The following is a 27,227-nucleotide window of genomic DNA, read 5'->3' on the forward strand; positions in this document are numbered from 1 at the left end:
TTCTGCTCCGCTTTGCAGCCGCAGTACCTGAGATCCTGCAGTGTTCGGACCGGCCCGCCCTCCAGGCTGTCTTCCTGAACAATAACTGCTTTGAACACATCCTCCGGCTAATACAGAACAGCAAGGTTAGCTGCAAGTTCACCCCTTTTTATTCATATCTGGTCCTGGCATATTTCCTCATTTATTTTCTTCATATTCCTCAAATGCGTTTCCACATTTGCTTGCCTGATTTAAATCTGACTTGTAGGCCATAGCGGTCACTCAAATATAAAAGAAATGTCAAACTTACAGTAGGCTACTTTGCGTCTAATTGTTTGCATATTTTGTATTATACTGTGTTTATGTCCTGTAGCTCTTTCAGAGCAACAGCCTTAGGCCGAAGAGTGAGTGTGACCTCACTACAAGTTTACTCACAGAGGTCAAAGTGGACCAGGTATTCCCCCCAAATAACACTTTGGTGTTGATATTGATCTGTCAGCAGGAAACTCAGCCTTCTCGCCACTCGTTAACAGCTCAGAGTTGTCTAAACAGGAAACTTTAGACAGGAAGACAGGCTTATAAAGCAGGTAGCATGATATGATAAATGTTGTTTGGGGTGAGACGTTGGTTCACCTTATCTTTGCACATAGTATATCCTGTGAACAAATTTATATTTTGATGCAGTACTGTTGAACTCCTCACACACACAGCCTTTTTTAGGAGTAAACTGTTTACAGTGCAGTTTGAAAAATTGACTACAAATTCAAAATTAACCGACATCTTGTTTATTCAATAATCCCTGATTGTTTGCAGGGGATTGGTGGAATTTTTTTAACCAGCAGTGCACAGAAAAAGAGCGTGTAGTAGTTCAATATTCTCCTTGTCTTAAAAATAGGTTCCAAGTCAGTTTTCATTGATGTACCAGTTACTCAGTTAAATACTTTAATTTACTTATTGTCGTCATTCAGCCGTTATTTTTCGCAGTAATATCCTTAACTCTTACATGCATCCATATTCTATTGTGGATAAAAGGTGATGACACAAAAAAAATTAAAGAAACACTGTGTTGACAAAAAGTTGCTCATGCATATAGACAATTTCGGCATGGCAATTAACTACAATGCATGTTTTTCCCTTTTAAATCAATACAAAGCACAATAATATGAATGTTTGAAGAAAAAGTAGTGAGAGGATGTGGGCATTTATGAAATAAAATTAGCTTTAGCTGCATTTGTTTGAAAAAAAAACACCAAACTTTAATTTATTATAAATTTTAAACTGGACCGTTCATCTGTATCATGCAGTATATTATTATGTTTATAGTTAGAGGCTGAATTCCCTGTTGATTCCACTCAACTAGTATTTTTTTCCCCATAGTGCATGAGCTGGTGGTTGGTGCATGATTTCGATTACCTAACCGTTTATTGGTTTAGTAGCACATGCATAAAAAATGCTTCTTATCTTTTTAGGGTTTAGGTGTCACATGTCTTAATTATCTTCTTTTCTTTGGCCTGGTTGTCTCACATAACCCTGGTGTAGACAAATAACTGAGATCTTTTTAATCTTCTCTTGTCCTTCAATCCTACTTTTTCTTTCATGGTGGATAGTGCACATTTTGATCTGTTGCCCGTCATGATAAAGCTCATTTTCTTATGATGATGTAGGTGCTGGAGCGAGGCTCAGATAGCATCACAGTACACGCTTTAGGAGTTCTCACGGCCATCATGAGTAACTCGCCAACTGCCAAGGTAAAGACATCCTCATGCAATCCAGTTGAAGTGTTAGATCAAGGGTGTCAGACTGTCAGATGGTTCGTGGGCCGCTTTAACGTCAACTTGATTTCACGTGGGCCGGACCATTTTAGATATAATATCTAGATTTTTTTAATAAATTGATTAAAAGAAGTGGATTAAAATCCCTGAATATTCAGTTTTTTTATAGATTTAATTAATGTTTATTTTAGCTTTTTTTATATATATTTTTGATTTTACAAAATGATTTTTGAACTAAAAACACAGAAAAAATCGATTAAAAAATTACATTTATTGATTTAAAAGGGGGAAAATCAGGAAATTTAATATACATCTATACGCTTCATTTTAATTTGATCCTAAAACAGAGAGTCGGCACTCATGATTTACTTTCCCGGGCCACACAAAATGATGCGGCGGGCCATATTTGGCCCCCGGGCCGGCACTTTGACACCTATGCTTTAGATCATAAACTCTGCCTTTTGGAGATAATGTTGTACAATTGAGGTTGTATGGATGGTTACCCAAGCACGTGTATTTTGTTTTAATAGTATAATTCACCACACTGCCAGTAATTTACCATGAATGTAACAGTTTTTTTTACAATACTTACGCCAGGAGTGTAAACCATCATTTTCTTGATGTTATGATACCAATTTTTTGATGATAACAATATGATATTTATAGATACCCCATCATTTCATTCAGTTAAATTTGATTCTGGGGCCTTTGTTCAATTTAATATGATATCAGGTGCACATTTAACACAATCAGTTCCATTTTCCTTAATGCAGTGTTTGCCACATAGTGAGGCAAAGTGTTTTCTTCTACTTGGATGGATTTGGAACATAAAGTAAAATATTTGAGAACCCCTGAGACATAAACAAATACAAAAATATCTTTGATGATGATGTTTTGGGGAATTTTGTTGGTGAAACATTTCAGACATTTGAATGAAAACAATTCTTTAGAACAAATATGCATATCTAAAGGATGACAGATCTTGACAGTATTTTTGATTCGTATTGCGCTTAACTAATTGAGATATCGATCCAAATCAATTACTCACTTACTACAACCCTAATACTTTGTGTATATAAAGAATATAAGGCTAATGTTTGGATTAGAGTAGTCAGAGTTGCCAAGGAAACATTTTCTTCATTCATGTCAGAAATGTCATTGTATTCTAATTGGGTTTATGGAAGTGTGCCAACTTAACATACTCAGTGGAGTAGCTTTTGACTCTCTATTTTTGTCTGTTGTTCCCACAGGAGACATTCAAGGAGCGGATCGGCTACTCCCAGCTTTTTGACGTGCTCAAGAGTCAAGGTCACCCTACCAAGAGGCTGCTGCAGGAGCTGATGAACATGGTGAAAAGCATTTCCTCTCATTATCCCCTCATTGCCTACAAGGAACAGTCCATTTTCTCTCACAAATGACCTTTTTAAATGTCTCCATGTCGCAGAGTCTCAATCTCTTCCTCATTTTGAGCTACCTCTTTGTTTGTTCTTTTCCAGGCAGTGGAGGGCGAGCATGCCCACGCGCAGCACTTAGGGATTAGTAATGAGCAACCCTTGCTGCTGCTTCTGCAATGGCTCCCTGAGTTACACGGCCATAGAGAGCTTCAGCTACTTGTGGCACAGTGGCTTGCCACTGTCTGCGGAGGCTCCCTATCATGTCGGACTGTGGCAGTAGAAGCGGGCATGGTAGGGGCTCTCCTCCAGGTTCTCTCTCAACCCCAGCACTTGGACAAGCAGTGCACGGATGCTCTGTTGGGACTGCTGCAAGACCTGGGATCACTGTGTCTGAAACCCGAAGAGTTGAGGAGCCTTCTCAAACTGCTCAGGTTGGACCAGGATAAGGGTGTCCATCCGTTCTGCACTCGCATGATCCAAGTGCTGTCAGCAATGGCGGCGCGAGAAGGTCGGGATAGTGCCTTGGAGTACTTTGACCTCACACCCCCTATGGCGGGTATAATGGTGCCCACAGTCCAACGTTGGTCAGGCAGCAGCTTTGCCTTTCACGCCTGGCTCTGCCTCAATATGGACTTCCCCCATACCCCTCAGGGTGACTTGAACAAACCTGCCAACTCGGTCCCGGCAAGTCAATATGACATGGGAAAAGGACCTCGTAGGAAGCAGCTATACAGGTAGGAGGGCGGGGCCAACATGAGAAATGTTTGTATTGTATGTTTTGTTTTTAAAGCGCTTGTCTTCCTTGAAGTTTCTTCACAGCCAGTGGAACTGGACTGGAAACCTTTTTCACAATGGAGGGTGTGCTCGTCGTGGCTGTTTGCACTAAGAAGGATTACATGGCCGTCGCATTGCCAGAGCTCCCGCTAGCTGACTCACGTTGGGTGAGTGCAATGTAGACTCAGCCAAATATAAATGCATTGCATCAATGTTGCATCATTTTTCCAAAACCTAACGGTCTTAATGTTTGACCCTGTGGTAATTTGATTTCTTGATCGCCAGCGACCAACTGGTGCTGTTGATTCTCTTAAAAAATTTGTTGTCTCAAGCCAAACATGAAATGCGGGATAAACAACGTTTTAGATCAGTGAGTGGGGTCAAACATACAACCCTCGGGGGGTGTTCTGCCTGACTTTGTAAGCTCATTCATACTGTACATACAGAATTAAATGCTTTAATTTTTTTTATATGGGTTCTGTAAAACTAGAATTTTGCGATTTCTGTGGTGGAGTGCGTACACTATTGCACTTTATTCCATTTCTTATTCAAAGACATATTTGTTCTCCTCTCCCACCCGCAGTCAAAGTTGTAGCCCAGAAATCCCCCCTAAACTTAATAGGAAATGATCCAAAATGGCGGCCATTAAATCACCTTTTACGGCCAAAAATAAATTGGTCCGGCCCACATAAGATCTAGTTGGCATGAATATGGCCCGCGAACCAAACTGAGTTTGACACTCCTATTTTAGCTAGACACTCTTCGATCAAATGATATGTAAATGGATACAGTTTGTTTAATTTTACACTGAGTCAAGGAGACTTAGAATAATACATAATAAAGAAATGTAGTCCTGTGGTTATCCATATTTGCTTTGACTTTTTCTATTCCAAATCACTTTGAATTCAATACTATGTTATTTATTGTATTTTCAGCATTCTGTAGCCATAGTGCACGTTCAAGGCCGTCGTCCTTTTGGTCAGAATTTGGTCAATATCTTCATCGATGGAGAGCTGTCTAAAACAGCTCAGATACGCTTTCCATCCTTAAGTGAGGTAGGTTACATTTCTTTATTATTTCATCTACTGAAAAAGTTTAAGGTAATATGGGTTTTTACTAATGAAAAATATCTATTATTTGTGCTTTTCTTTAAAGCCCTTTACTTCCTGCTGCATCGGTTCTGCAGGCAACCGTACAACGACCACCACAACCTCGCCGAATCTTCCCACATCCCTGTCCTCCGGCCAATCCTCTGAATTTGCCTTTCCGGATAACGCCCCTTCCTTACTCCGCTCGCAGTCCTTTCCAGTCACCGTCTCAGGAGGCCGTTGGGGTTCTCTTAATGACTCCATGGTCCACACCATCCCAGCGGGGCTACAGGACACAGAGTGGGGAACACCCTCTTCCTTGGATGGACTCCTGGGCACTGCCTTCATCTGCCATGAGGCTCTGCAGCAGAGCCAGACAAGAATGTTGTACGCTGCAGGTGAAGCTGACCTCTTGAGAAACATGCAGTTGAACATGAATTTGAGTAATGTAGCATTGCTTTCTGCTCTCTATCCCAGGCCCAAATCACGTGCCTTTATTCAAAGCAGATGGAGAGTTGTCTGATCTTAATGGCAAACTTGTGCTCTACTACACTCCTCAGGTAATCCACTAAAAATGTTCTGCCTTGTTCAATTTAGCTACCCCCAAAAACTTAATAAGCCTCGCGTGTTACCAGATTTTTCTTGCCTCCCTGTCTGGTGCTACAAGAAAAGTATAAAACAAATATCCGAATTTTAATTGCATGTGGTGAAATGATTGATTCTGTAATGGCAAAACTTTATGGCAATTATGTGAATGAACCTGTCCCAGCTCTCCCATTTTACAAAATTAAACTGTATTCTTGTTTTGTTGTTGTTGTTGTTGTTGTTAAAACTCCACTTAGAAACTGTCATTTTGTAGACTCTATGATTAAGTCACATTCATAAATTTCTTTGAATAATAGGGATGTCCCCGATCCAATCACGTGATCGCATACTTTTCTCTCCCTTCTTAACACATTATCTCAGTATTAGAACATTCTCCAAATCAGGAAACTGGGACTCACATGCAAATAGTATATACATTTTTATATAATAACTCATACCAGTCGGAAAGTCAAAATTTCTATCAAATCAACCTTTTTATTAAAAAACAACAACGTGCTAGGCTGTTGGTGGGTTTCACGATGATCGGGCTTTGCAAGTTTCCAGAGGAAAAGCACATAATACATTGTATAATTATATACTGAAATGCTTTTGCGCTATCATTTCAGGCATTCAAGAGCCAAATATGCTTAGATTTGTCACCTCATCATCAGTACGACGGACGCCTAACAGGACACCGAGTCATCAATTGGGACATTAAGGTGAGATTTATTATGGTCTAACCATTTAGCACAGTAAATATGTTAGCCACTAATGCTCAAAATGAATGTATACCAAGATATGTTCTGCTTTGACAGTGTGTAATCCTGAAAGGACTATATTTGGGTTTCTGTCTGATGTGTTTCGCCCACAGGATGCCATCAATGTGGTTGGAGGTATAGGGGTTCTGCTGCCCCTCCTCGAGCAATTATGCGAGGAAGAGCAGGTGTACAACAGTGCTCAGGAGATCTCAGAACTGCTCGGTCCAGCCATGCTGCTGCCACTTAAGTCTTCAGGTCCGATTTTGCTTGGTGGTTGAGGACTGTTTTCTATTGACTGATTCTCTTCTTATCTGTCACTAACTGCTGTAATATCCGTATTGTCGTTGGGTTGTGCTATTAATTCCTTTTTGTTTTGTTGACCTTCCAGAAGCGAGACTCGAGAGAAACAGTATCGCATCCTTCTTGCTGATGCTGAAAAACATGATCCGTCGTCATCCTGTCAATCAGGAAAGCTTGCTGCAATGCCATGGGCCAAGTATCATCGGAGCCATGCTCAGCAAAGTAGCATGCTTTTATTTTTCTGGAAATAAATTCATTATAAAATATACTTTTTTTTCAATCGTATCAATATAACTTAACGTTGTGTTTTATTGTCTCATATTGTTGTATTCCATGTTTTTAAAATTTTGAGCAAATGCCAAATCTGAAGCGTTGTGCACAATGAAACCAAATGGACATAAATATAATCAAGTCTCTTCTCTGCAGGTTCCAGGCAGTATGATGGACATGAACGTTATGATTGCATGTCGGCTGCTGCTCGATCAGGTTTTTAACGAGGGAAATGGGCCGCTTCTGCAGCAGTTCTACCAACATATGCTTTTTGATTTCCGCATCTGGACCAGAAGCCATTTTGCAGTTTGTCACGGTAAGATAAACAGCTGTTTTTCTCCTAATAATGATGTTTCCTTTCATTTCGTAGCATGTTTTAAATGTTTTCGAATGTAAATGCATTAGTTTGTATAAAGCCTGAGAAATAAAAACAGTAGGCAGTTTAAGCAACATATGGTAAGAAGAAAATGTAGCAAGCATTTTGAAATACTCTTTTTGTGAAGTTTTTGTATACTGAACAAACGTAATTTTCCTTCCCAAGACCACGTCCAGTTCATATCATCAGTGATCCACAAAGGAAAACAGCGCCTTAAGAGGAAATATGGTGTTCAGTACATTTTGGATACCATTCGCACTTACTACAGGTGACTTTTGAACTGCATCCAAGGGGCTGTGGAGAGTTCCAAATTTGTCATTTAATACAGCTCCATCACATCTCATTCACAGCACGGACAAGGATAGTGGCTGCCTTTATGACGAGAAGCAGATGATTCAGACATCTCTGTTTGCATTGCTGAAAGACTTCCTCAAGTCTCCGACAGCTGAGGAGCTTCACAGTGTCCTTGCGTACATTCTGAGTGCGGCAGATGAGCAACAGGTAGTGATACTCATTCATTGCCCGCTCCATCCTTTTTATATTGTAGTGGGTCATTGACCATCAAATAGTAGATTTGTTTAAAAAATATTCCATTTTCCTAAATATCTTATCTTTCCAGGTACTTTGCTGTTCTCTCCCTATTTCACACTTGCTCGCTTTTTTCAGGTGGTAAAAGCCTTGGATGTGCTCTATGAGCTTTTGCGGAGCAGCCCTCCGCGTGAACAGGTGCAGGCGGTCTTACTAGAGTGGGGAGTGGAACAACTTTATAGTCTTCTTCTCAACCAAAACTTTGGAGACCGGGCTAGAGAGATGATCTTCAGAGTGAGTGCTTTCTATCCTTCTCTGTCACTTTCTCTATTACAGAGTTTGACATGCAATTTGTCCATTTTTATTTTGGTAGGTTTTGTACAAAATCCTCAAGAGCGAGCGTGTGTCGGAGCGCAACAAGCAGCGCCTCAAACTAAAGGACTTTGGCTATCTCGGTCTGGTGTTTTTCCTTGAAGACATTCCTGTAACCATGACAACTGTGCGCTGTCTGTACGAGCAGGTCCTTGCTACAGGTATTCCATTTTAAACGAATTAGGTTGTTACAATAGTAAATGGGAAGAATAATACCCTAATCCAGGGGTGTCAGACTCGGGTTGGTTCGCGGTCCGCGTTAACGTCAACTCGATTTCATGTGAGCCGGACCATTTTAGATATAATATTTAGATTTTTTAAAAATAAATGGATTAAAGAAACTGGATTAAAAGCCCTGAATATTCATTTTTTTATAGCTCTAAAACAATGTTTATTTTAGCTTTTTTAAAATATATTTTTAGATTTTACAAAATGATTTTTGAACTAAAAACACAGGAAAAAATGGATTAAAAAATTACAATTATTGATTTTAAAAGGGGAAAATCAGGAAATTTTATATATATCTATACTCTTCATTTTAATTTGATCCTAAAACAGAAAGTCGGCACTCCTGATTTACTTTCCCGGGCCACACAAAATGATGCAGCGGGCCAGATTTGGCCCCCGGGCCGCCACTTTGACACATGTGCCCTAATCAATGGACAACAGTTGACAATTTATGGAAAAATGAAAATGAAATTTGATCACGGTGCTAATATTTTGGCATTTTTGGTACATTCCTTTTCTGCTATTTTTTTCCTAAACCATGTCCATTTAAACTTTTAAATTGAGTACTGATATCAAAAATTTCATACAGTTCAAGGCAATTTGTCAACCACAAGTATTAACTAATTCACTGCCATTGAAAGCGGTAGCCATCAAATCCATTTGAATTTTTATGGCTGCCATTAAATGATCACCTTTCGCCACAACTGGCAGCAATATATGTTTAATTCATTTGGACTGGGTGACCTGACTGTTCAAATGAATCGCAGCAGTGTCGTCAATGACAGTCTGATGTTTATTTATTGCATAACATTACAGCTTCTGCAACCCAAGGATGGCTCTTGATTTCTTTGATTTGTGAGTGTTGTAAATAGCAATATGCCAGTTACTTTGGGCCAATTAAATAAATACATTTTAGAGCAACTCCAATTGGTCTATCAATGTCCGCCAATGTCTTACCTAGTAGTTGGCCTGCATCACATTGAATGCAGCCAGATATAAATATATTGACAAATGAAGTATTCCCAGTGATTGAAATCTCAATAAAAATCTTGTTCCCTCCTCACAGACTCGAGTCCGAACTTCAGAGACCTCCTCGCTGTGGTGTGTCTGTCCCACCGAGCTGACCTGGCAGTCCGCCTGGATGTTTGTCGGAAGGTCAGTCCGATCCACTACTGGGGGATCGTCTTAAGCGTAACGCTTTCCCCCGTGGAAGACAGTTTATCATGTGTGATTCTCCAAACAGCTCTTTCACCTCATCTACATCGCCGACGATTACGTGAAGCAGCTCGCCAAACAACCCGGTTGGCAAGATGTTCTCACCAAGCTCTATGTGAAGGAGTCCTACGAGTCTTACGCCGCAAGCGTGGCCGACTCCTCCGAACCAAAACTGAGGCCTCCTTTGCGTCGAGACCAGAGTCTCCTCATAGAGGATGCTCGGACTGGAATCTTTCTGAATTACTCCACCTCGCAGGAAGAGGACGATGACGAGGAAGAAGAGGATGGCGCTCCGCGAGATCTCTCAGAAGGATACTCCGATTTATCCCAATCGCCGCTCGGTGGAGTGGCCGACCAGCTGAAGAGCTTTAAATCATTCGATTCTGCAGACCAAGAGAGTCACTCGTCCTCTCTCTCCAATTCCATGGTGGTCGATATCGCTTCATCGCGCTTTGATGAGGAAGGGAGAGATTACCAGCCATTCTCCCCGTATGGAACGTCGCCGCCCTTTGATTTGGAGCTAGGCAGCCTGGGCGAAATGGTCACCCCAGCAAGTAGCCACACAAACACGCCATCCCCTCTGGAGCACAGTAAACCCTTTCCACCCCTCAGACCTCGAAAGAGTTCCAGCCTATCAAATGTTCTCGACCACAACAGCTACGGGACGGACCCTCCCACTGGAGACACAATCTCCAACACCTCCAACCCACAGGTTTGGATAGCGTCTTTTATCTTTGAACGCATTCTAGTGTTTCCGGTGAAGTGAGTGTTATTTGACTATTAGCAGACGCCAGAAGAGGAGCTCTGCAACCTGCTCACCAACATTATCTTCTCCGTGCTTTGGTGCGGCAGTGGTGCGGACGGGCCCGACGATGTGGTGTGGAGAGAGAGGGGACAGGTGTTTTCTGTTCTCACTAAACTGGGTTCTTCCTGCCAACTGGTTCGCCCGCCTGATGACATTAAGCGCAGGTCAGCTTCTCTCACTGGACATTAAATTGTTTCCCATCAGGGGGGTGAATTTGAATCATATGCAGCTCTAAGATTTGACGTGTGCGGTCGATTGGTCGCCGGTCTTTTGGTCGCGGTCTTTTGGTCGCGGTCTTTTGGTCGCGGTCTTTTGGTCGCCGGTCTTTTGGTCGCGGTCTTTTGGTCGCCCCGACCGCGACAACGGGCGACCAAAAGACCGGCGACAAAACAAGGTAAAACAACACGGTCTACGCATCAATAAAAGCCAACAATGGCCACGAGCAGTTTCACTGAGCCGACGTGTGAGTGTATAGGAGTTTGTATGTACATGCGTTGTCCCTTTAAGAAGCTACGTCAGTCAGGGTCTTAACAAGTTCTCCAACAAAAAACAATAAAAGTCCGGGAAATTTGGAGCTTTTCTTTAGCCTAATAATTACTAGGGCTAAGTATGACTAAATAGTAATTCGCAGTTTGTATTTAGGGAATTTGAGTAACGATTTAAATGGTAATTATCACTTACCTTCCGGGCGACCAAAAGACCGGCGACCAAAAGATCGGCGACCAAAAGGCCGCCGACCAATCGACCGTGTAACAAGATTTGATCCTAAACTGCAAAAAGACAACAACAAAAATAGCAAGTCTAAATTTTTAACGTGAATTGGCATTTCACCCATCAGTCTAAGTCCAGGCAATTTGGCATTTCAAGTTTTACTGCTTGTCTTAAATTGAAAAAATGACTTATGAATACTCCAAATAACAAGAAACTAAAAAAGATTTGATTTATTTTAGTGCCGTATTATCGCTGCCACACTCATTTATAGTTTGATAATTTATCAGCATAGAGTACTAAAGTTGCGCAACGCTATTATCATTCATTCATTATTGGATAAAGGCAAATTCATAATGATTTTTTTATAATAGTGAATGATTCACAGCAATTGTACGTAATATACATGGCTGAGAGGCGCTGTTCTGCACGTTTTTTTAACCTCAGTTAATATATTCATACAGTATTTTTACTCTGTCCATGTTGTGACGTTATATGATGCTGTGCGTTACAGTCTGCTGGAGATGATGTTGGAATCATCTTTGTCCGACTTGAGGGATGCCCAAGGAGTGTTCCTGCCTTTTTGTCCCAGTCTGGTGAGACTCCTCAGGCTGCTGCAGGACTTCCTCTTTGCCGAAGGGACCAACAATCATACGCTATGGAGTGAAAAGGTACAATCTGGGGCCTCCCCGACACATCATCTGTACTTTCTTTCTGTTATTCAGTCCATACTCTTTCTTGGTGAAGATGTGTCAGTTTAAATGCCATCCTGAGTTTGCGTGCTCTTCTGGTGCATCATCATGCTGAGACAATTCTAATGAACCCTTTCATGCAAGAATAATGATTTTTTAAAAAGTAAAGGAAGCTTTCAGAACACTCATTACTGGTTGCTGTCGACGTCACCAGACTTCCAATCATTTTTCAACTGGACTTCCACCCAAAATGAATCGGACATCAATCACCACCAATGGCTTGGAATGAGTTAAATACAATGGGGAATAAAAACTTTAGTGTTAACCTGGGGCCATGACCTATGTGCGTTTCTGTATTTACTTCATTTATTTGGTTTTTATTTACATTATAGTCCTATATCGAAGTATTTATAATTATGAAAGGATAATTAAAAATGCAATTTTATATATATATATATACACACATATATATATATATATATATATATATATATATATATATATATATACACATATATATATACATATATATATATATATATATATATATATATATATATATATATATATATCAGTCAGCTGGTGATAGGCTCCAGCACCCCCTGCAACCCTAGAGAGGATAAAGCGGTTCAGAAAATAATGAATATATATATATATAATCTTATTTTTATTTAAATCACCAAAAAGTCACTTGTGCCGTAATGCTTTAAAAGTCTTAAGCGCCATTTTTTGAATAGCTTTCCACTGTCCCTGAAAGGATTGAGATCCAGTTGATGTTATAATGAATGGATTGTTTGCAAAAGGGGATTTGTTTTTCTGTGAGTCCTTTATTGACAGCCACTGTTTCACAGATCTTTGAGGGGGTGGTGAACCTATTGGACAAGTTGCAAGCCTGGCACAGCACCCCTGGCAGTCCCGGCAGCACCGAACTAAAGGAAATGTCCCAGATTGGCCTGCGCATCATCACCGGCTACATCCAACAGCAGCAGTCCCAGGTCAGCTTTCACTTTCATTGCCTGCAATGTTTAGCTAACGGCAAGGATTGAATCTGATAGAGGCCGATTACAAATACCAGACCTTGTATGGGTTTCATTTCAAACAAGTTTCAGTCATCTCTCACGTGGGAAGTGTCTTGTATAAAGCCATAGCGTTTGTGAGTTATGACGTTGCAGAAATGTTGTTGGACTGAGCAAGTGGTCATACTGAAGCAAGCAACCACAAGGTTTTCGATCACGTGACTTTTTCTTTGGAAAAAAACTTAAATGCAGACTAACTCCCACAAAGTCATTTATCACAATAAATCAAACAAAATGGGCTGTGACTCGACATCTGTGGGATATATAGTTTAATTTGAGGGCTGTTTAGTTTAACATAAATACACAGCAACAGTGAGATTTAACAGCATACAGATTGTATTTCTTCTGGGTTTTATTATAGAACTTTCTTAATAAGTAGCTATGTGTTGAATTTTGCAGAAAGGCGCTCACGTAAAATTCTCTCCTATTTAAGAAAATATGTATTTCAATATGTTGTGTAAACAGAAAGAATCATTTTTGACACCTTTATACTGCCAATAATTTATTAAAGTGGTAGAATTTTATTGATATACAAGGAACCGGGTTTTACAACTGTAGATGTATTATTATGGAGTGAAGTAAAAATGGCAATTTATTTTCTAAAGCCATTTTCTTCCAGTAACTTTTGTTAGATAGAGCAACATGTTTATTATGTCTAGTTCTGGTGCACAAATATGTGACAAAGGCAGTCAAATTTCAAATGACTCAGGTCTAAGTCTCAGGTGTATGTGGCGGGTGTCAAAAACTAAGTAATTTGGGACAGAAAGTGTGGTTATTTCTAATGTACATTATCTTTCAAATTATTGTTCTCGTAAAGCTGTGATGCACATGGGTTGGGAGTCAGTGTAGTGTTAGTGCTCATGGTTAGCCACTTAATGCTTGCACAGTGTTCCCAGCTTTTTTATATATATTTTTTTTTAGATTTTACAAAATGATTTTTGAACTAAAAACACAGAAAAAATGATTAAAAAATTACAATTATTGATTTAAAAAGGGAAAATCAGGAATTTTAATATACATCTATACTCTTCATTTTAATTTGATCCTAAAATAGAAAGTCGGCACTCATGATTTACTTTCCCGGGCCACACAAAATGATGCAACGGGCCAAATTTGGCCCCCGGGCCGCCACTTTGACACGTGGTCTAACCTGTCTCCTGCCTATAGTGAGCTGGGATCGGCTCTAGCACCCCCAGGGGCCTTGAGAGGAGAATTCATACGGAATATGAATGACTGAATTAATTCATTGAATTGAATGTCATTAAATGTCTACTCAGGTGTGTGTGATGGCTTTCGTGAAGCTGCACAGCCTGCTGCAGACGGTGTTGTGTCTCAGCTGGGAGGAGGTCTGTTTCTTACTGGGACGCATCGGTGTCCCCTTGTGGCCAGAAAAGGATGCGACAGACAGCAACAATAGCGAGCACGCCGAGATGTTCGCCCAGGTGGTCCCAGTCGTGCGTGCTCTTCTGGACCAGCACGCTGACCCAGTAACGGTCCAACAGCTGCTTCCTAGTTTGCCTATCACCAATGGCAGCACCACTTTTGCCCAGGATCTGAAGGCCTACTGCCACACACTAGAGTGGCAAAGCTTTTACCAGCAACAGGTCAGTGCACTGGCTGTTTTGCTTATCTCCTGAATTACATTTGTTACAATAAGAAGAATAGATCATAAGTAATGATAATATCATTGCTCAAGATTCTTTGAATTGTGACCCTCAGAATTTTTTCCAGAACGAGTATAACAAGTTCCTCAAAACACAGTTTTATTTCGTTCAAAGAGCTCTCTATTTTTTTAACCTCCTAGGACCTGGCGTCCACATGTGTGGATATCACATTTTTGGTTGTCACAACACTACAATGTTAAATTTTGGACTACAAGGGGCGTCCACTTATGACGTGGACATCATTTTTCTCAGAAACTACATCATGTAAAAAGATCATTCTTAGTTTTTACACGCATCAGGTCCCAATTAGCTGAAATATCAAAGAGAAAATAAAAATGCATGCCTTGCAAGAGTCTGGATCTCAGGAGGTTAAAATGGAATGTTTTATTCAGTTTATTTTTGTCTTTTTTTAAAAACTTTTGGGTACTGTAATGCGACATTTCTCTTGCTTATTTTAAATGAGTGCAGGTGAATCCCACAATGGAGCAATATGAGGTGGACACATTTGGGCGAAGTCACGACATCATGTCCAATTTTTGGAATTCCTGTTTTGATGACCTCATGAGTACTGCCTTCCGTCGTGACAAACATAGATCAGACAGCAAAGCAAAGTTTCAGGTTGCTGCGACACCCCGGGCTTTCTTTCATAGACAACTTCCATGTTTGACCGCCATACCTATGTGTCCCCCAAAACAGGAAATGATCCTCGACCCGTACCTGAAGCGCGTCCGAAGTGAGAACGGACGATACGTCAGCTGGCAAAAGCAAAGCTCCAACCAGCAGGAGATGGTGTGGCAGCACTGGAAGGCCCTGCGAAGGCTGTTGACCAGCGAGAGAGCAGTGTGGGCCAAGAAGTAGGCCGTCCTCTTAGCCAATGTTATTTTTATTCCCTTTACCCAAACATTCTTTTCATTCCTTCTCAACGTACGCTTTGCCACTTTCCTCAGGAATCTCTTTGTGCCTCAAAGTGCTTTCCAACTCATTTTAAAAACTCGGCCTTCAACTGTATTCTACTCTCACTTCTATCTTGTCATTTTTCAGATATTCTAAATCAGGGATGTCAAACTCACCTTTGACACACGTCAAATCATACTTTTTGGTTTCCTCCACAGGACACGGATGAATCAGCTCATTGACTATTTGATGTATGGACTATAAAATGATTCAATAGCTACTTTGGTAGACTATGAATCAAGACTTTGTTGGCCAAATCTTTTTTGTTTTTTTTTATTCACTTATTTACTTATTTTTATAATGAAAAGGAAACAAATTAAAAAAAGGAAAAAAAACACAAAATATTTGCTTTTTAGTTTTGTTAGTTGTTTAAAAACAAACTGATGACACTTTAAAATTGAAAAACCAAAATCGACCTCACAGTTCTGGAGTCGAGGGTTCGATTGCAGGTGGGTTCTCACTGTGAGGAGTTCAGATGTTCTACCCGGGCTTCGTGGGTTTTCTCCAGGTTTCCTCCAGGGCTGCGGGGGGTGCTGGAGCCTATCCCAGCTGACTTCGGGCACGGGGGTGGGGCACCCTGGATTGGTGGCCAGCCAATCGCAGAGCAGATGGAGACGGGCCATTTAGAGAGTCCAACCAGCCTACCATGCATGTTTTTGGAACATGGGAGGAAACCGGGGTATCCGGAGAAAACCCACGCAGAACATGCAAACTCCACACAGGTGGACTCACCTGAATTTGAACCCAGGACCACAGAACTCTGAGGCCGACCTGCTAACCACTCATCCGCCGAGTGTGAGATCAGTGTCCTAAATTGGAAGGAAAAATAAACACTAGCATTGATAATAACAGCTAGATTTTTCTTTTTGTCCTCCAGAATCCAGCCTGAAGTCAAATGGATACTGTCCAGTGCAGAAACGTATTCAAAAATGCGCCTCAAACTTGTTCCCAACCACCACTATGACCCCCACACCGAGGCCAGTGCCCAAAGGGACAACATGGGTTCGTCATACAGTATCCCACAATGCACAATACTCGTTATTTGCCAATTCTTACTCCAAAATGATGTGATTATTTACTTAGGCGTGGACAGTCCACGTTCCGAGCCACTCCCTTTGGCTGTAGCCAAAGAAGCCAAAGTAAGCGACATGGAGGACGACCAGTTAGGAGAAGAGGATCTTGTCTTTTTAAACAACAAGTGAGTCACTGACAAAATACTCCACTGAAAAGAATGCCTTTATATAATAGCTTGAAATACATCCAATATCAATACGATGGTCTTACTTTCGCCTTCAGCGGTGAGGTCGAAGATGAGAGCCAAAAAGAAAAGCTGGTTTTATCCGAAGACTGTGAGCTCATTACAATTGTAGCCAAGGTTCCTGGTCGCCTGGAGGTTACCACACACCACCTTTATTTCTATGACGGCAGCATTGAGAAAGTGGAAACGGAGGAAGGTGAGGAAAATGCACTTCATTAAATGCACAGGCCATGTAGCTAGCCTGTGTTGAAATTTGATTGACACATTTAGAGAGGTAGAGTGGAACTATGGTTTTTTTAGGACTAGTAATCCATTCCAAAAGTGACATTAAAACCAAATGCTACAAAAACCAAAGCAACGTTTCTCATAGAAAATAACCTAAATATACTGTAGTTTAACATACAGAACACAATGTAAAATATATTCGTTCTTTCATTTTTTAAGACCACTTATCCAAGGTCAGGGTCGCGCAGTGCTGATGTCTATCCTAAATGAAAAAAGGCAGACCACCCCCTAAACTGGTCGCCAGCCAGTCGTAGGGCACACACAGAGACAGACAACCATTTACACTCACAATCACACCGGCACTGAATGGGAATTGTTCCCACGCTGCCGGTACCAAATAATATATATATTAAAAGTACCTTTATTAAAAATTCTCGATATTTTATGAAAGACACGATAGGGAGAAGGATAGGTCACTTTTCGATCACTGTACAATGACAGAGACTGAAACCAAGACAACATTTCATTGAAATAAACAGTGAAAACCAAATAATAGTATGAAAACTAGGTGCTATGATCACTGAGGTTTACCATATTTTTCTTAACATTATTTGTATTGATATTTAACTATCAAAAAGATTACAGATATTTAACAAGTTCAAAATTCGACCGTCTGGTTTGCTCCCTAATCGTCTCAGCCCAGAGATATGAAAGCACAACCCGAGAGGATGAGGATGCATGCCCTCTATTGGTTACCTCAGAACCTACAGTCAACAATAAGTCTGCAATTAATCAATTATGTTATAAGTCAGTTTTTTTTAATTATTCAATGCCTGTAATGTATACAACCCCAGATTACCCCAGATTATACCTGCCATATTTCATAGTGTGCTCTATACCAGGGGTGTCAGACTCGGGTTGGTTCGCGGACCGCGTTAACGTCAACTCGATTTCATGTGGGCCGGACCATTTTAGATAAATTTAGATAGACTTTTTATAAATGGATTATAAGAACTGGATTAAAATCCCAGAATATTCAGTTTTTTAATAGATCTAAAACCATGTTTCTTTTAGCTTTTTTAATATATTTTTAGATTTTACAAAATGATTTTTGAACTAAAAACACAGAAAAAATGATTAAAAATGACAATTATTGATTTAAAAGGGGGAAAATCAGGAAATTTAATATACATCTATACTCTTCATTTTAATTTGATCCTAAAACAGAAAGTCGGCACTCATGATTTACTTTCCCGGACCACACAAAATGATGCGGCAGGCCAGATTTGGCCCCCGGGCCGCCACTTTGACACATGTGTTCTATACTGTTCATAAATAGCAATTTTAGTTGAAGTCCCCACCAACAATGAGTGAGCAACATGTGGATGTCTTGTTTTGATGTATTTTCATTAAATTTCCTTGTGCACATAAATATATGTAAATGCACACAGGAAAAGTGTATTTGGTGAGTGTGCGATATTATAAGCAACTAGTACATGATATTGTCAATACTTGCAGGAATTGGTTTTGACTTTAAGCGACCTCTATCTCAACTCCGAGAGGTCCATTTGAGGCGCTACAACCTGCGCCGTTCTGCACTGGAACTCTTCTTCATCGATCAAGCTCACTATTTCATCAACTTCAAGAAGAAGGTGACGGTCACCTCATGCAGCATTTCAACTTTTTCCTGACAGTTTTTCTCTCTTTAGCTGCGTAATAAAGTCTATTCAAGGATTCTGGGGCTGCACCCTCATAATTTGTTTTACTTTGGATCGCGATCACCCCAAGAGCTGCTGAAAGCATCAGGCCTCACGCAGGTATATAGAGTTTATTTTATTCTCTCTTCTCTATTTGTTAAATGTCTCGTATCATATGGATGGAATCATTGTGTTGTACAGAAATGGGTCTGCAGGGAAATATCCAATTTTGAATATTTGATGCAACTCAACACCATTTCTGGGCGCACTTACAATGACCTATCGCAATATCCTGTGGTAAGTCCAAACAAGCGATAACAGATTATTGAGGCAGTGAGTACCCATACCCCATGTGATAAAAAAAATCACAAATTTAACCTGTCTTTGGTCAGTTCCCCTGGATACTCTGCGACTACACCTCCCCTGTTCTGGACCTGGAAGATCCGTCAGTTTTTCGAGACTTATCCAAACCTGTCGGTGTTGTCAATCCTCGCCATGCCCAGGCTGTTAAAGAGAAGTAAGTTGGAAGTTAATGTCTTTTTCTCACAAATTGGGACTATATATTTAACAAAAAGACTCATTTTTTGATTGAAAAAAGGAGACCCTAGCTAGTACTACTGTGCTGAATTTTATTTTTTTCAAACATACATTCTAGCGTCAGTCTCTTTTTAATCCAAAAAAAGACATCAAGAATTTGGCACCAAGACAAATTTGGGGCCTGTCTTTTTTGGGGGGGGGACACCTTGGATGATTTGCACTTTCAAACTGGAATAAACAAATGTGTTATGCAAGTGCGAAAATGTACATCAGACTGTAAATTGAATTCCCCTGTTAGGGATTATAATTGGTAGATTAGAATAATAATCTTTGTAATTGGATTGGATTGGATTGGATAACTTTATTCATCCCGTATCCGGGAAATTTCATTGTCACAGTAGCAAGAGGGTGAGAATGCAGATACAGGAAAGGCATAGTTACACATAGTTACAAGTTAGACAATACAGTCGCAAAGGCCGCAGAACAACAAAGCAAAAGCACAAAGTACAAAGCAAAGCAAAGTACGTATATTGGATCATTAAGAATCACCAAATCAAATCATTAAGACAGAAAAGCAGTAAAAACACAAAACGAGCAAGAGCAGATAATATTCACTTGTAATTTTCTCCAGAATGTTTCACCAAAACACAAACAAATGCATTAAAATAAAGTTCTAATCTAATCTAAATAGAAATCTAAATCACTTATTTTTCTTAAGGCCACAATCTCTTTTGTCTTAGAAAAAAGAATGAAATCATGTTTGGCGTACATTTGTATAAGCACTTCTGAACAATTATTAAGCACAATAACTGACTGAATGATTTCCACCAGGTATGAAAGCTTTGAGGACCCAACGGGCACGATTGACAAATTCCACTATGGCACACACTATTCCAACGCAGCAGGAGTGATGCACTACATGATCCGCATGGAGCCATTCACCACGTTGCACATCCAGCTGCAGAGTGGCAGGTAGGAATGAGCTCAAGGTGTTTCAAGTCACCAGAGTTGGGTGGCCAGCGGGCTTGCAATTTTCATCTGACACATTATTGACATTGTTTAGGTTCGACTGTGCAGACCGACAGTTCCACTCGGTGGCAGCAGCCTGGCAAGCTCGCAGCCTGGCTGATGTGAAGGAGCTCATTCCCGAGTTCTTCTATTTTCCGGAAATCCTGCAGAACATGAATGGTGAATTTTCTACTTGTTATGATAGCTATTCACGCTTTGTACCAAGCAGGACCTCATCTACTACCAGCGCCAACCCTAATCATCTGTCCCAAAAACAAGGCATGTTATTTGCCCTGTACTTCAGCGTTTCCCAACCACTGTGCCGTGAGCATCGTGTGCGGTCGATTGGTCGCCGGTCTTTTGGTCGCCCGGACTATGTGTCGCCGGTCTTTTTGGTCGCTGGTCTTTTGGTCGTGGTTTGGTCGCCCAAATGATCGGCTGCTGCCATCTACTGTCAATTTATTAAAAAGAAGACAAAGCAAATTCACAGATGGTGTTTTTATTGAAGCAGTAAAACTTACAAATTCTAGCAACCTTCATTCTCTCTGGGAGAAATAAGAGCACTCATTTAACACGACCAAACCGCGACCAAAAGACCGGCGACCAAAAAGACCGGCGACAACGTCCGGGCGACCAAAAGACCGGCGACCAATCGACCGTGTACCGTGAGCATTGGTCAGGTGTGCCATGGGAAATTGCAAGAAGTCATACAATGTAATATTCAGAGAGAAAAAATCATATGAATATAACAAGATAAAAATTGAACTATTACAAGGTTGAAATCAAAATATGATGAAAGTTCAATTATAAATTTTACTATTACAAGATTCAAATTGTGAAACAGTCATTTTAGTGCATATTTTTCCTCTACCGTGAACCAGAAGTTGTTTGGTTTCGAGGGCATCAACTTTTGCCGACGTAAAGTCTGTGTCAGAGCAACATTTTTTTGCGGAATATTAGGAGATTTAAGTCATATTTGGAGAAAAGTCATCAAATTATGCGATTAAAAACATGACTATTTGTTTTTGCATCACTCGAACCGGAAGTTGGTCAGGGTCCGAAGACGTCAGCTTTTGGTGACATTATGTCAGTGTGAAAATTAGATTTTGGAATAATTTTGGTGATTTATGTGATTCCTGCCGATAAAACTTTGATGAGAATGACTATTCTTGATATTGGCGAGATAGTTTTAAATGAAAAGATTTTCAGATGGTGGTGTCCCTTGAGATTTTTTCAATGCAAAAAGTGTGCTGCCACTCAAAAAAGGTTGGGAAACACTGCTCTACTTGTTATAGGCTTCGACTTGGGATCCCTGCAGATATCACAGGATTCAGTGGCGGATGTCCTGCTGCCTCGGTGGGCCTCGTCTAGGGAAGACTTTATCAGAAAGCACAGGAAAGCTCTGGTGAGATGTCCAAGGTTATTCTCCAACCAATTCAAAATCCCTTTGAAAATTGACATCAGCTCTATTCACTTTAGGAAAGTGAGTATGTGTCCTCTCATCTACACGAGTGGATTGACCTGATTTTTGGCTTCAAGCAAAGAGGGGAAGAGGCAGTGAACGCTCTAAATGTCTTCCACTACTGTACCTATGAAGGTATGAAACCTATGAATACTTTTTTGTCGTCAGAGCTCACTCTTAATGGCCGTTTTTACAGGTGCTGTCGATTTGGATGCCATTGTTGATGAGACAGAGCGCAAGGCACTTGAAGGTTTCATTAGCAATTTTGGACAAACGCCCTGCCAACTGTTGAAGGTGTGACTTGCTGTTGGCCTACCTAATGTTTACCTTCACATTTTGGACTCTGAATTGAATTGTAGTCATGTTCCTTTTGAAAAGCTAGAGTGGTTTAACATTTTCCTCTGCAAATAGGAGCCTCACCCGCCACGTATGTCAGCTGCAAACGCGTCCCGGCGGCAGTCACGCCTGGACACTCTGCCGGTTAACATCTTTGAACACCTCGATAAACTACGTCCATTTGTAGAGGTAAGATGTCATTGTTAGATCAGGGGTGTCAGACTCGGGTTGGTTCGCGGGCCGCGTTAATGTCAACTCGATTTCATGTGGGCCGGACCATTTTAGATATAATATTTAGATTTTTTAAATTAAATGGATTAAAAGAACTGGATTAAAAGCCCTGAATATTCAGTTTTTTATAGATCTAAAACAATGTTTATTTTAGCTTTTTTAAATATATATTTCAATTTTACAAAATGATTTTTGAACTAAAAACAAAGAAAAATGGATTTAAAAAATACAATTACTGATTTAAAAGGGGGGAAATCAGGAAATTTAATATGTATCTATACTCTTCATTTTAATTTGATCCTAAAACAGAAAGTCGGCACATGATTTACTTTCCCGGGGCCACACAAAATGATGCGGCGGGCCAGATTTGGCCCCCGGGCCGCCACTTTGACACATGTAGATGATGAAAGTGAATCCATCTGATGTTGCCATCAAAACAGTTTTGCCTTTTGATGTTTCTGTGACTTAAATCAAAGGATGTACTGTTAATTCAGACCTGACTCCTTCTTAAAGGGTTGTTAAAGACCACAGGTATTAAACTCAAGGCCTCTATGGGCTGTGAAAGTAAATCATTTGCATTTACTTCATGTTTCATGCTAAACAAAAATGTAAATAAAATGTCTGTAGTCTGTCCTGCGATTGGCTCGCCACCAATTCAGGGTGTGCCCCACTTGGTGCCCATAGTTTTCTGGGATAGACTCCAGTACCTCCCACGATACGTGTGAGGATAAGCGGTTCGGAAAATGAATGAATGTCTGCCGTCCTCAAAGAGTGATTGACGACAACATAAATAAGAGGGTCGTTACTGTGTCTCTTTTTAAAATATGAAATAACCCTTTTTTTAAATTGGAAAATAAAAAGGGTTGGTTGTCATCTATTACTTATGCTAAAATATTTTAAAATAATAAAGATAAATAATATAATATATTTGTTGAATTCTCATCATTTTCCCCTTTTTTAAATTAAAATAAATAAATACGAAAAATCATGTGTACTCATTTTCTCGTTTTTTTCATCTAAATAATACAAAAAATTAAAACAAAAAATATTTGTATTTGTTCTTATATAAGTATTTGCGATTAAGAGGCTGAAAAACAGGATTTGGACAACCGTTGTTCAATAACATCTCTAAACTATTTTCTGACCATGAAGAGCTTCTGGTTCGTTTGTTTATGGATTAGTTACCAATGTCGTCAAATATTTTATGCTCCTCAGGTGGTGAGTGATGGCATCCCTCTGGTCCAAGCAATCGTACCAAAGAACCAGAACCGGTCCTTCCTCATACATGGTTCAGATGTACTGGTACGGTACTGCTTGAAAGCATCAATAAGCAAATAACTGGGGGAAAAAACTAAAACTATATTATATTTTCCCAATAAACCTTCTTTTGTCTCGCCAGGTGACAGTGAGCTCCAATGGGTTAATAGGAACACACAGCTGGCTGCCATATGACAAGAACATTGCCAACTATTTCACCTTCACCAAGGACCCAACCATTACTAATCCCAAGTGAGTCCACATATTTATTTCATTTTTTTTTTACACGTGTAAATGTCATAATAATTAGGACAGACAGAAATGATTCCTACTTTGAGTAAATTCTCAGGTCACAAAAGCAAAATATTGAATGTTGTTCGGTTATTTTCATATATCACACATACTGTAATCCAATATTAATATAAATCAAATTATACCCATAACAATCACCTTTCACCACATTTAATGATCGTGAACAGGAATCAGGACATCTGTGTGCTCTTTTTTGCTTTGAGGAAACATCTGGCATGTTTCAGAGCCTGTTTAACTGGATTTTTTTTCTATTGACCTTGAACATAAATAACAAATACACATTCCCCCCAAACTTAAACAATGTGGTTCAAAGCCATTTAGAAATGTCATTCTCTGGAGTGACGGTTGCAATGTCCTTAGAATAATGATATTCAGGCACCAGCTCACGTGCGCTTTGTCTGTTATTTTGCAGGACACAACGTTTTCTTGGCGGGCCTTTCTCTCCCGATGTGGAGCTTAGTGCTCAGGTTTTGCTCGTGTCGAATGACGGGCGCCTGCTCTTTAGTGGCGGACACTGGGACTGCAGTCTGCGGGTTACCCAGTTGAGCAAAGGCAAGCTCGTGGGCAGAATCTGTCGGCACATTGGTAAGATAATGTACTGTATATACACAATCAGCACATGCATGATTACACATCTCTGCTCCAGAAATGTTTTGAAAATGGTTTTATGTTGAAACAGGATTCATACTGATGTCTTTTAACAGAACCTTTTAGTAAGGGGTGTCAAAGTTATCTTTGTAACAGACCACGATCAATTTTCTATTACATTAGAGCACATGTGTCAAAGTGGAGGCCCGGGGGCCAAATTTGGCCCTCCACATCATTTTGTGTGGCCCGGTAAAGTAAATCATGAGTGCCGACTTTCTGTTTTAGGATCAAATTAAAATGAAGAGTATAGATGTATATTACATTTCCTTATTTTCCCCCTTTTAAATCAATAATTGTAATTTTTTAATAAATTTTTCAGTGTTTTTAGTTCAAAAATCATTTTGTAAAATCTAAGAATATATATAAAAAAAGCTAAAATACACATTGTTTTAGATCTATAAAAAACTGAATATTCAGGGCTTTTAATCCAGTTCTTTTAATCCATTTATTTAGGCTCACGACAACACCTATCCTGAAATTTTAAAGTTTCAGGTAGAAAAATTATAGACGTACAATTTAAATATTCACATTATTCCAAACAACAGGGTGGAGGTTTTGGCAGTAAAATAGCAAGAATACATTTTTAAAATTTTGAAATCTGCAAAATTACTGGTCCCACGTATGCCTGTACATGGAAAAATTTGCTGCTAAATGTCAAGTTCTAGTGTAAAAAATCCCCCCATTTAGGACCGATCTGGTCACCTGATACCTGGGTTTGAGGTTAGAATCCAGTAAAAAAAATTCAATTCACTTTTAAAAGAGATTAATAACCAATAATGGTGGTCAAAATGTATTAGAAAGTGACCACAATCTGAACTGTTGTCATTTTAGCGAGAAACATGACATCGATCCGTATGATTTACTGTCGTAGGCCACACAAAAACATATAGTGGGATGGATCCCACAAAATATAACATTAATAATGCTTCAATAGCTTTGTTAAAAAATTGTTTATGTTTACCCCAAAGATATTGTCACGTGCTTAGCTTTGGATCTATGTGGCATCTACCTCATCTCTGGCTCAAGGGACACGTCCTGTATAGTGTGGCAGGTTCTACAGCAGGTAAGAAAAAACATGGTTGGTCATTTAATGCATCCGGGGGAGTTCATTTCTTAGCGTCCTTTTCCTTCTAGGGCGGCTTTTCTAGCACGCTGTCTCCTCGGCCCGTCCAGGTCCTATGTGGACATGATCAAGAAGTCACCTGTGTGGCTATCAGCACAGAACTGGACATGGCTGTCTCAGGCTCAAAGGTCTGTAAATAGTTGCTAAAAAGACTGATTTCTAAATACTGGCATTATATGTAACTCAGAGAGTCGTCGTTGTATTCTTTTTGGGCAAACTAACTTTAAAGCTTGACTTATTTGTGAAGTAATCGTCTTGAAACTTGGTAGAATGGACCAGTAACTATTCACTCTTGTAGCCTTATCATTTTTATGTATAAGAGGTGATGAATCATTTGCGGACTTATTGGTGTCTGTTTTGACTGGAGGTTACCGATTAGCGAGTAGTGTGGCCACGCACGCACAACTTCAGCCTACAATTTGCCGTAGAGCACTCGTTATTCTTGGACTATAGATCATCAGTTTATCCAAAAATATGGAAAATAACGTACTTAACATATCCACATATGTTATACATAAATTTTAAAATGCTGCCTCAGTCATTGCTGCAATGTTTGATATTGTTACAAATAAAAAAAAGTGCAATTAACTCACAAAAACATAGTAAGTATCTCAGCTGTGGAAAAAAATGACTGGAAATTGAATTGTTATTCATTTAACAAAATCAAACATTTGTTTTTAATTGTTTCCCGATGTAATATAATAATGAGACATATACAGTGCGACCTCTACATACGATCTTAATTCGTTCCGGGACTGAGGGGGACTTTATCCACGGCAATGCACTCGTAACCGAACAAACAAATTTAAATTAACTTGGATTAATATATACAGACATACTCAAACATACGTTTAATGTAACTTTACACAAAACTGAATTCTAATTTTTTTTATTTTTTTTTTACCTTCATTCTTGGTGGGTTAGCGGTTTGCCACGCCTCCACCCTCACGGTCGCTATCGATGGGCTGTTTGCTGTTGTATTCCCTTCAAAATATTCCGAAAATGATGCACACGAATGTCCTCACAATAGGATAACGCACGACCACTTGCCAACGAGAAGTAGTCTTGAATGAGCGATCGCGGGAGCTAACAGGCTACGGAAGGAAAAAATTCAACACCTCAGCCTACCCACGTATTGATTGTGGGTAATGAAGTTTTATTCTGAGAAAGGGTGCCATTGGCTATCGGTGTTGTGTGCACGAGTATACTTCATTACCCAGAAGGCCCTCTTTTTGCCCGCGCATGCGAGTTGTGCGTTTTCTGGTCCATGTGTAGGAGAAACTCGTGTTCAGTGCTCGTAGATATCTGTTATACACGAAAGAGATGCGGCAAAAAAGACAGTGCGCTACAATGATAAACAGCCTCTCATGTCATGGCCACCTGGCTTTCTCGCATCTTGAATTTTTTCTCGTATCTAGAGCGAAGTATTTGCTCGAAATTTTCCTCGTATCTCGAGCATCTCGTAGGTAGAGCTGCTCGTATGTAGAGGTACCACTGTATGTTGGTTTGTTTTTTATTTATTTATCTAACATTCTACAACTCTGATGGAATTGTTAAAAGACAGGTGGCAGGCAGATGGTACATATATTTAGTTT

General features: G+C 39.9%; 1 protein-coding gene across 1 annotated transcript in view; it reads left to right on the forward strand.

Moving 5' to 3' along the window:
* Positions 1–27,227, forward strand: part of nbeal2 (neurobeachin-like 2) — a 55,844-nt gene that overhangs the window by 23,424 nt on the left and 5,193 nt on the right. Inside the window, exons 10-52 of the mRNA XM_077598025.1 lie at positions 19–125; positions 353–433; positions 1,644–1,727; positions 3,002–3,100; positions 3,248–3,879; positions 3,954–4,086; positions 4,855–4,974; positions 5,075–5,405; positions 5,485–5,567; positions 6,219–6,311; positions 6,464–6,605; positions 6,739–6,872; positions 7,077–7,236; positions 7,462–7,564; positions 7,647–7,797; positions 7,963–8,118; positions 8,198–8,357; positions 9,491–9,579; positions 9,668–10,351; positions 10,427–10,608; positions 11,667–11,823; positions 12,696–12,839; positions 14,198–14,524; positions 15,053–15,202; positions 15,281–15,438; positions 16,416–16,540; positions 16,622–16,736; positions 16,835–16,992; positions 18,540–18,673; positions 18,731–18,838; positions 18,920–19,015; positions 19,111–19,235; positions 20,087–20,227; positions 20,319–20,443; positions 21,559–21,668; positions 21,743–21,860; positions 21,922–22,019; positions 22,137–22,250; positions 23,508–23,594; positions 23,692–23,801; positions 24,274–24,446; positions 25,478–25,572; positions 25,644–25,760. Coding sequence (XP_077454151.1) covers positions 19–125; positions 353–433; positions 1,644–1,727; positions 3,002–3,100; positions 3,248–3,879; positions 3,954–4,086; positions 4,855–4,974; positions 5,075–5,405; positions 5,485–5,567; positions 6,219–6,311; positions 6,464–6,605; positions 6,739–6,872; positions 7,077–7,236; positions 7,462–7,564; positions 7,647–7,797; positions 7,963–8,118; positions 8,198–8,357; positions 9,491–9,579; positions 9,668–10,351; positions 10,427–10,608; positions 11,667–11,823; positions 12,696–12,839; positions 14,198–14,524; positions 15,053–15,202; positions 15,281–15,438; positions 16,416–16,540; positions 16,622–16,736; positions 16,835–16,992; positions 18,540–18,673; positions 18,731–18,838; positions 18,920–19,015; positions 19,111–19,235; positions 20,087–20,227; positions 20,319–20,443; positions 21,559–21,668; positions 21,743–21,860; positions 21,922–22,019; positions 22,137–22,250; positions 23,508–23,594; positions 23,692–23,801; positions 24,274–24,446; positions 25,478–25,572; positions 25,644–25,760 — 6,809 coding nt within the window. The remainder of the gene's footprint in view (positions 1–18; positions 126–352; positions 434–1,643; positions 1,728–3,001; positions 3,101–3,247; positions 3,880–3,953; positions 4,087–4,854; positions 4,975–5,074; positions 5,406–5,484; positions 5,568–6,218; positions 6,312–6,463; positions 6,606–6,738; positions 6,873–7,076; positions 7,237–7,461; positions 7,565–7,646; positions 7,798–7,962; positions 8,119–8,197; positions 8,358–9,490; positions 9,580–9,667; positions 10,352–10,426; positions 10,609–11,666; positions 11,824–12,695; positions 12,840–14,197; positions 14,525–15,052; positions 15,203–15,280; positions 15,439–16,415; positions 16,541–16,621; positions 16,737–16,834; positions 16,993–18,539; positions 18,674–18,730; positions 18,839–18,919; positions 19,016–19,110; positions 19,236–20,086; positions 20,228–20,318; positions 20,444–21,558; positions 21,669–21,742; positions 21,861–21,921; positions 22,020–22,136; positions 22,251–23,507; positions 23,595–23,691; positions 23,802–24,273; positions 24,447–25,477; positions 25,573–25,643; positions 25,761–27,227) is intronic.

The sequence above is a fragment of the Stigmatopora argus genome, chromosome 4, assembly GCF_051989625.1.
Source record: "Stigmatopora argus isolate UIUO_Sarg chromosome 4, RoL_Sarg_1.0, whole genome shotgun sequence".
Lineage (NCBI taxonomy): Eukaryota > Metazoa > Chordata > Actinopteri > Syngnathiformes > Syngnathidae > Stigmatopora > Stigmatopora argus.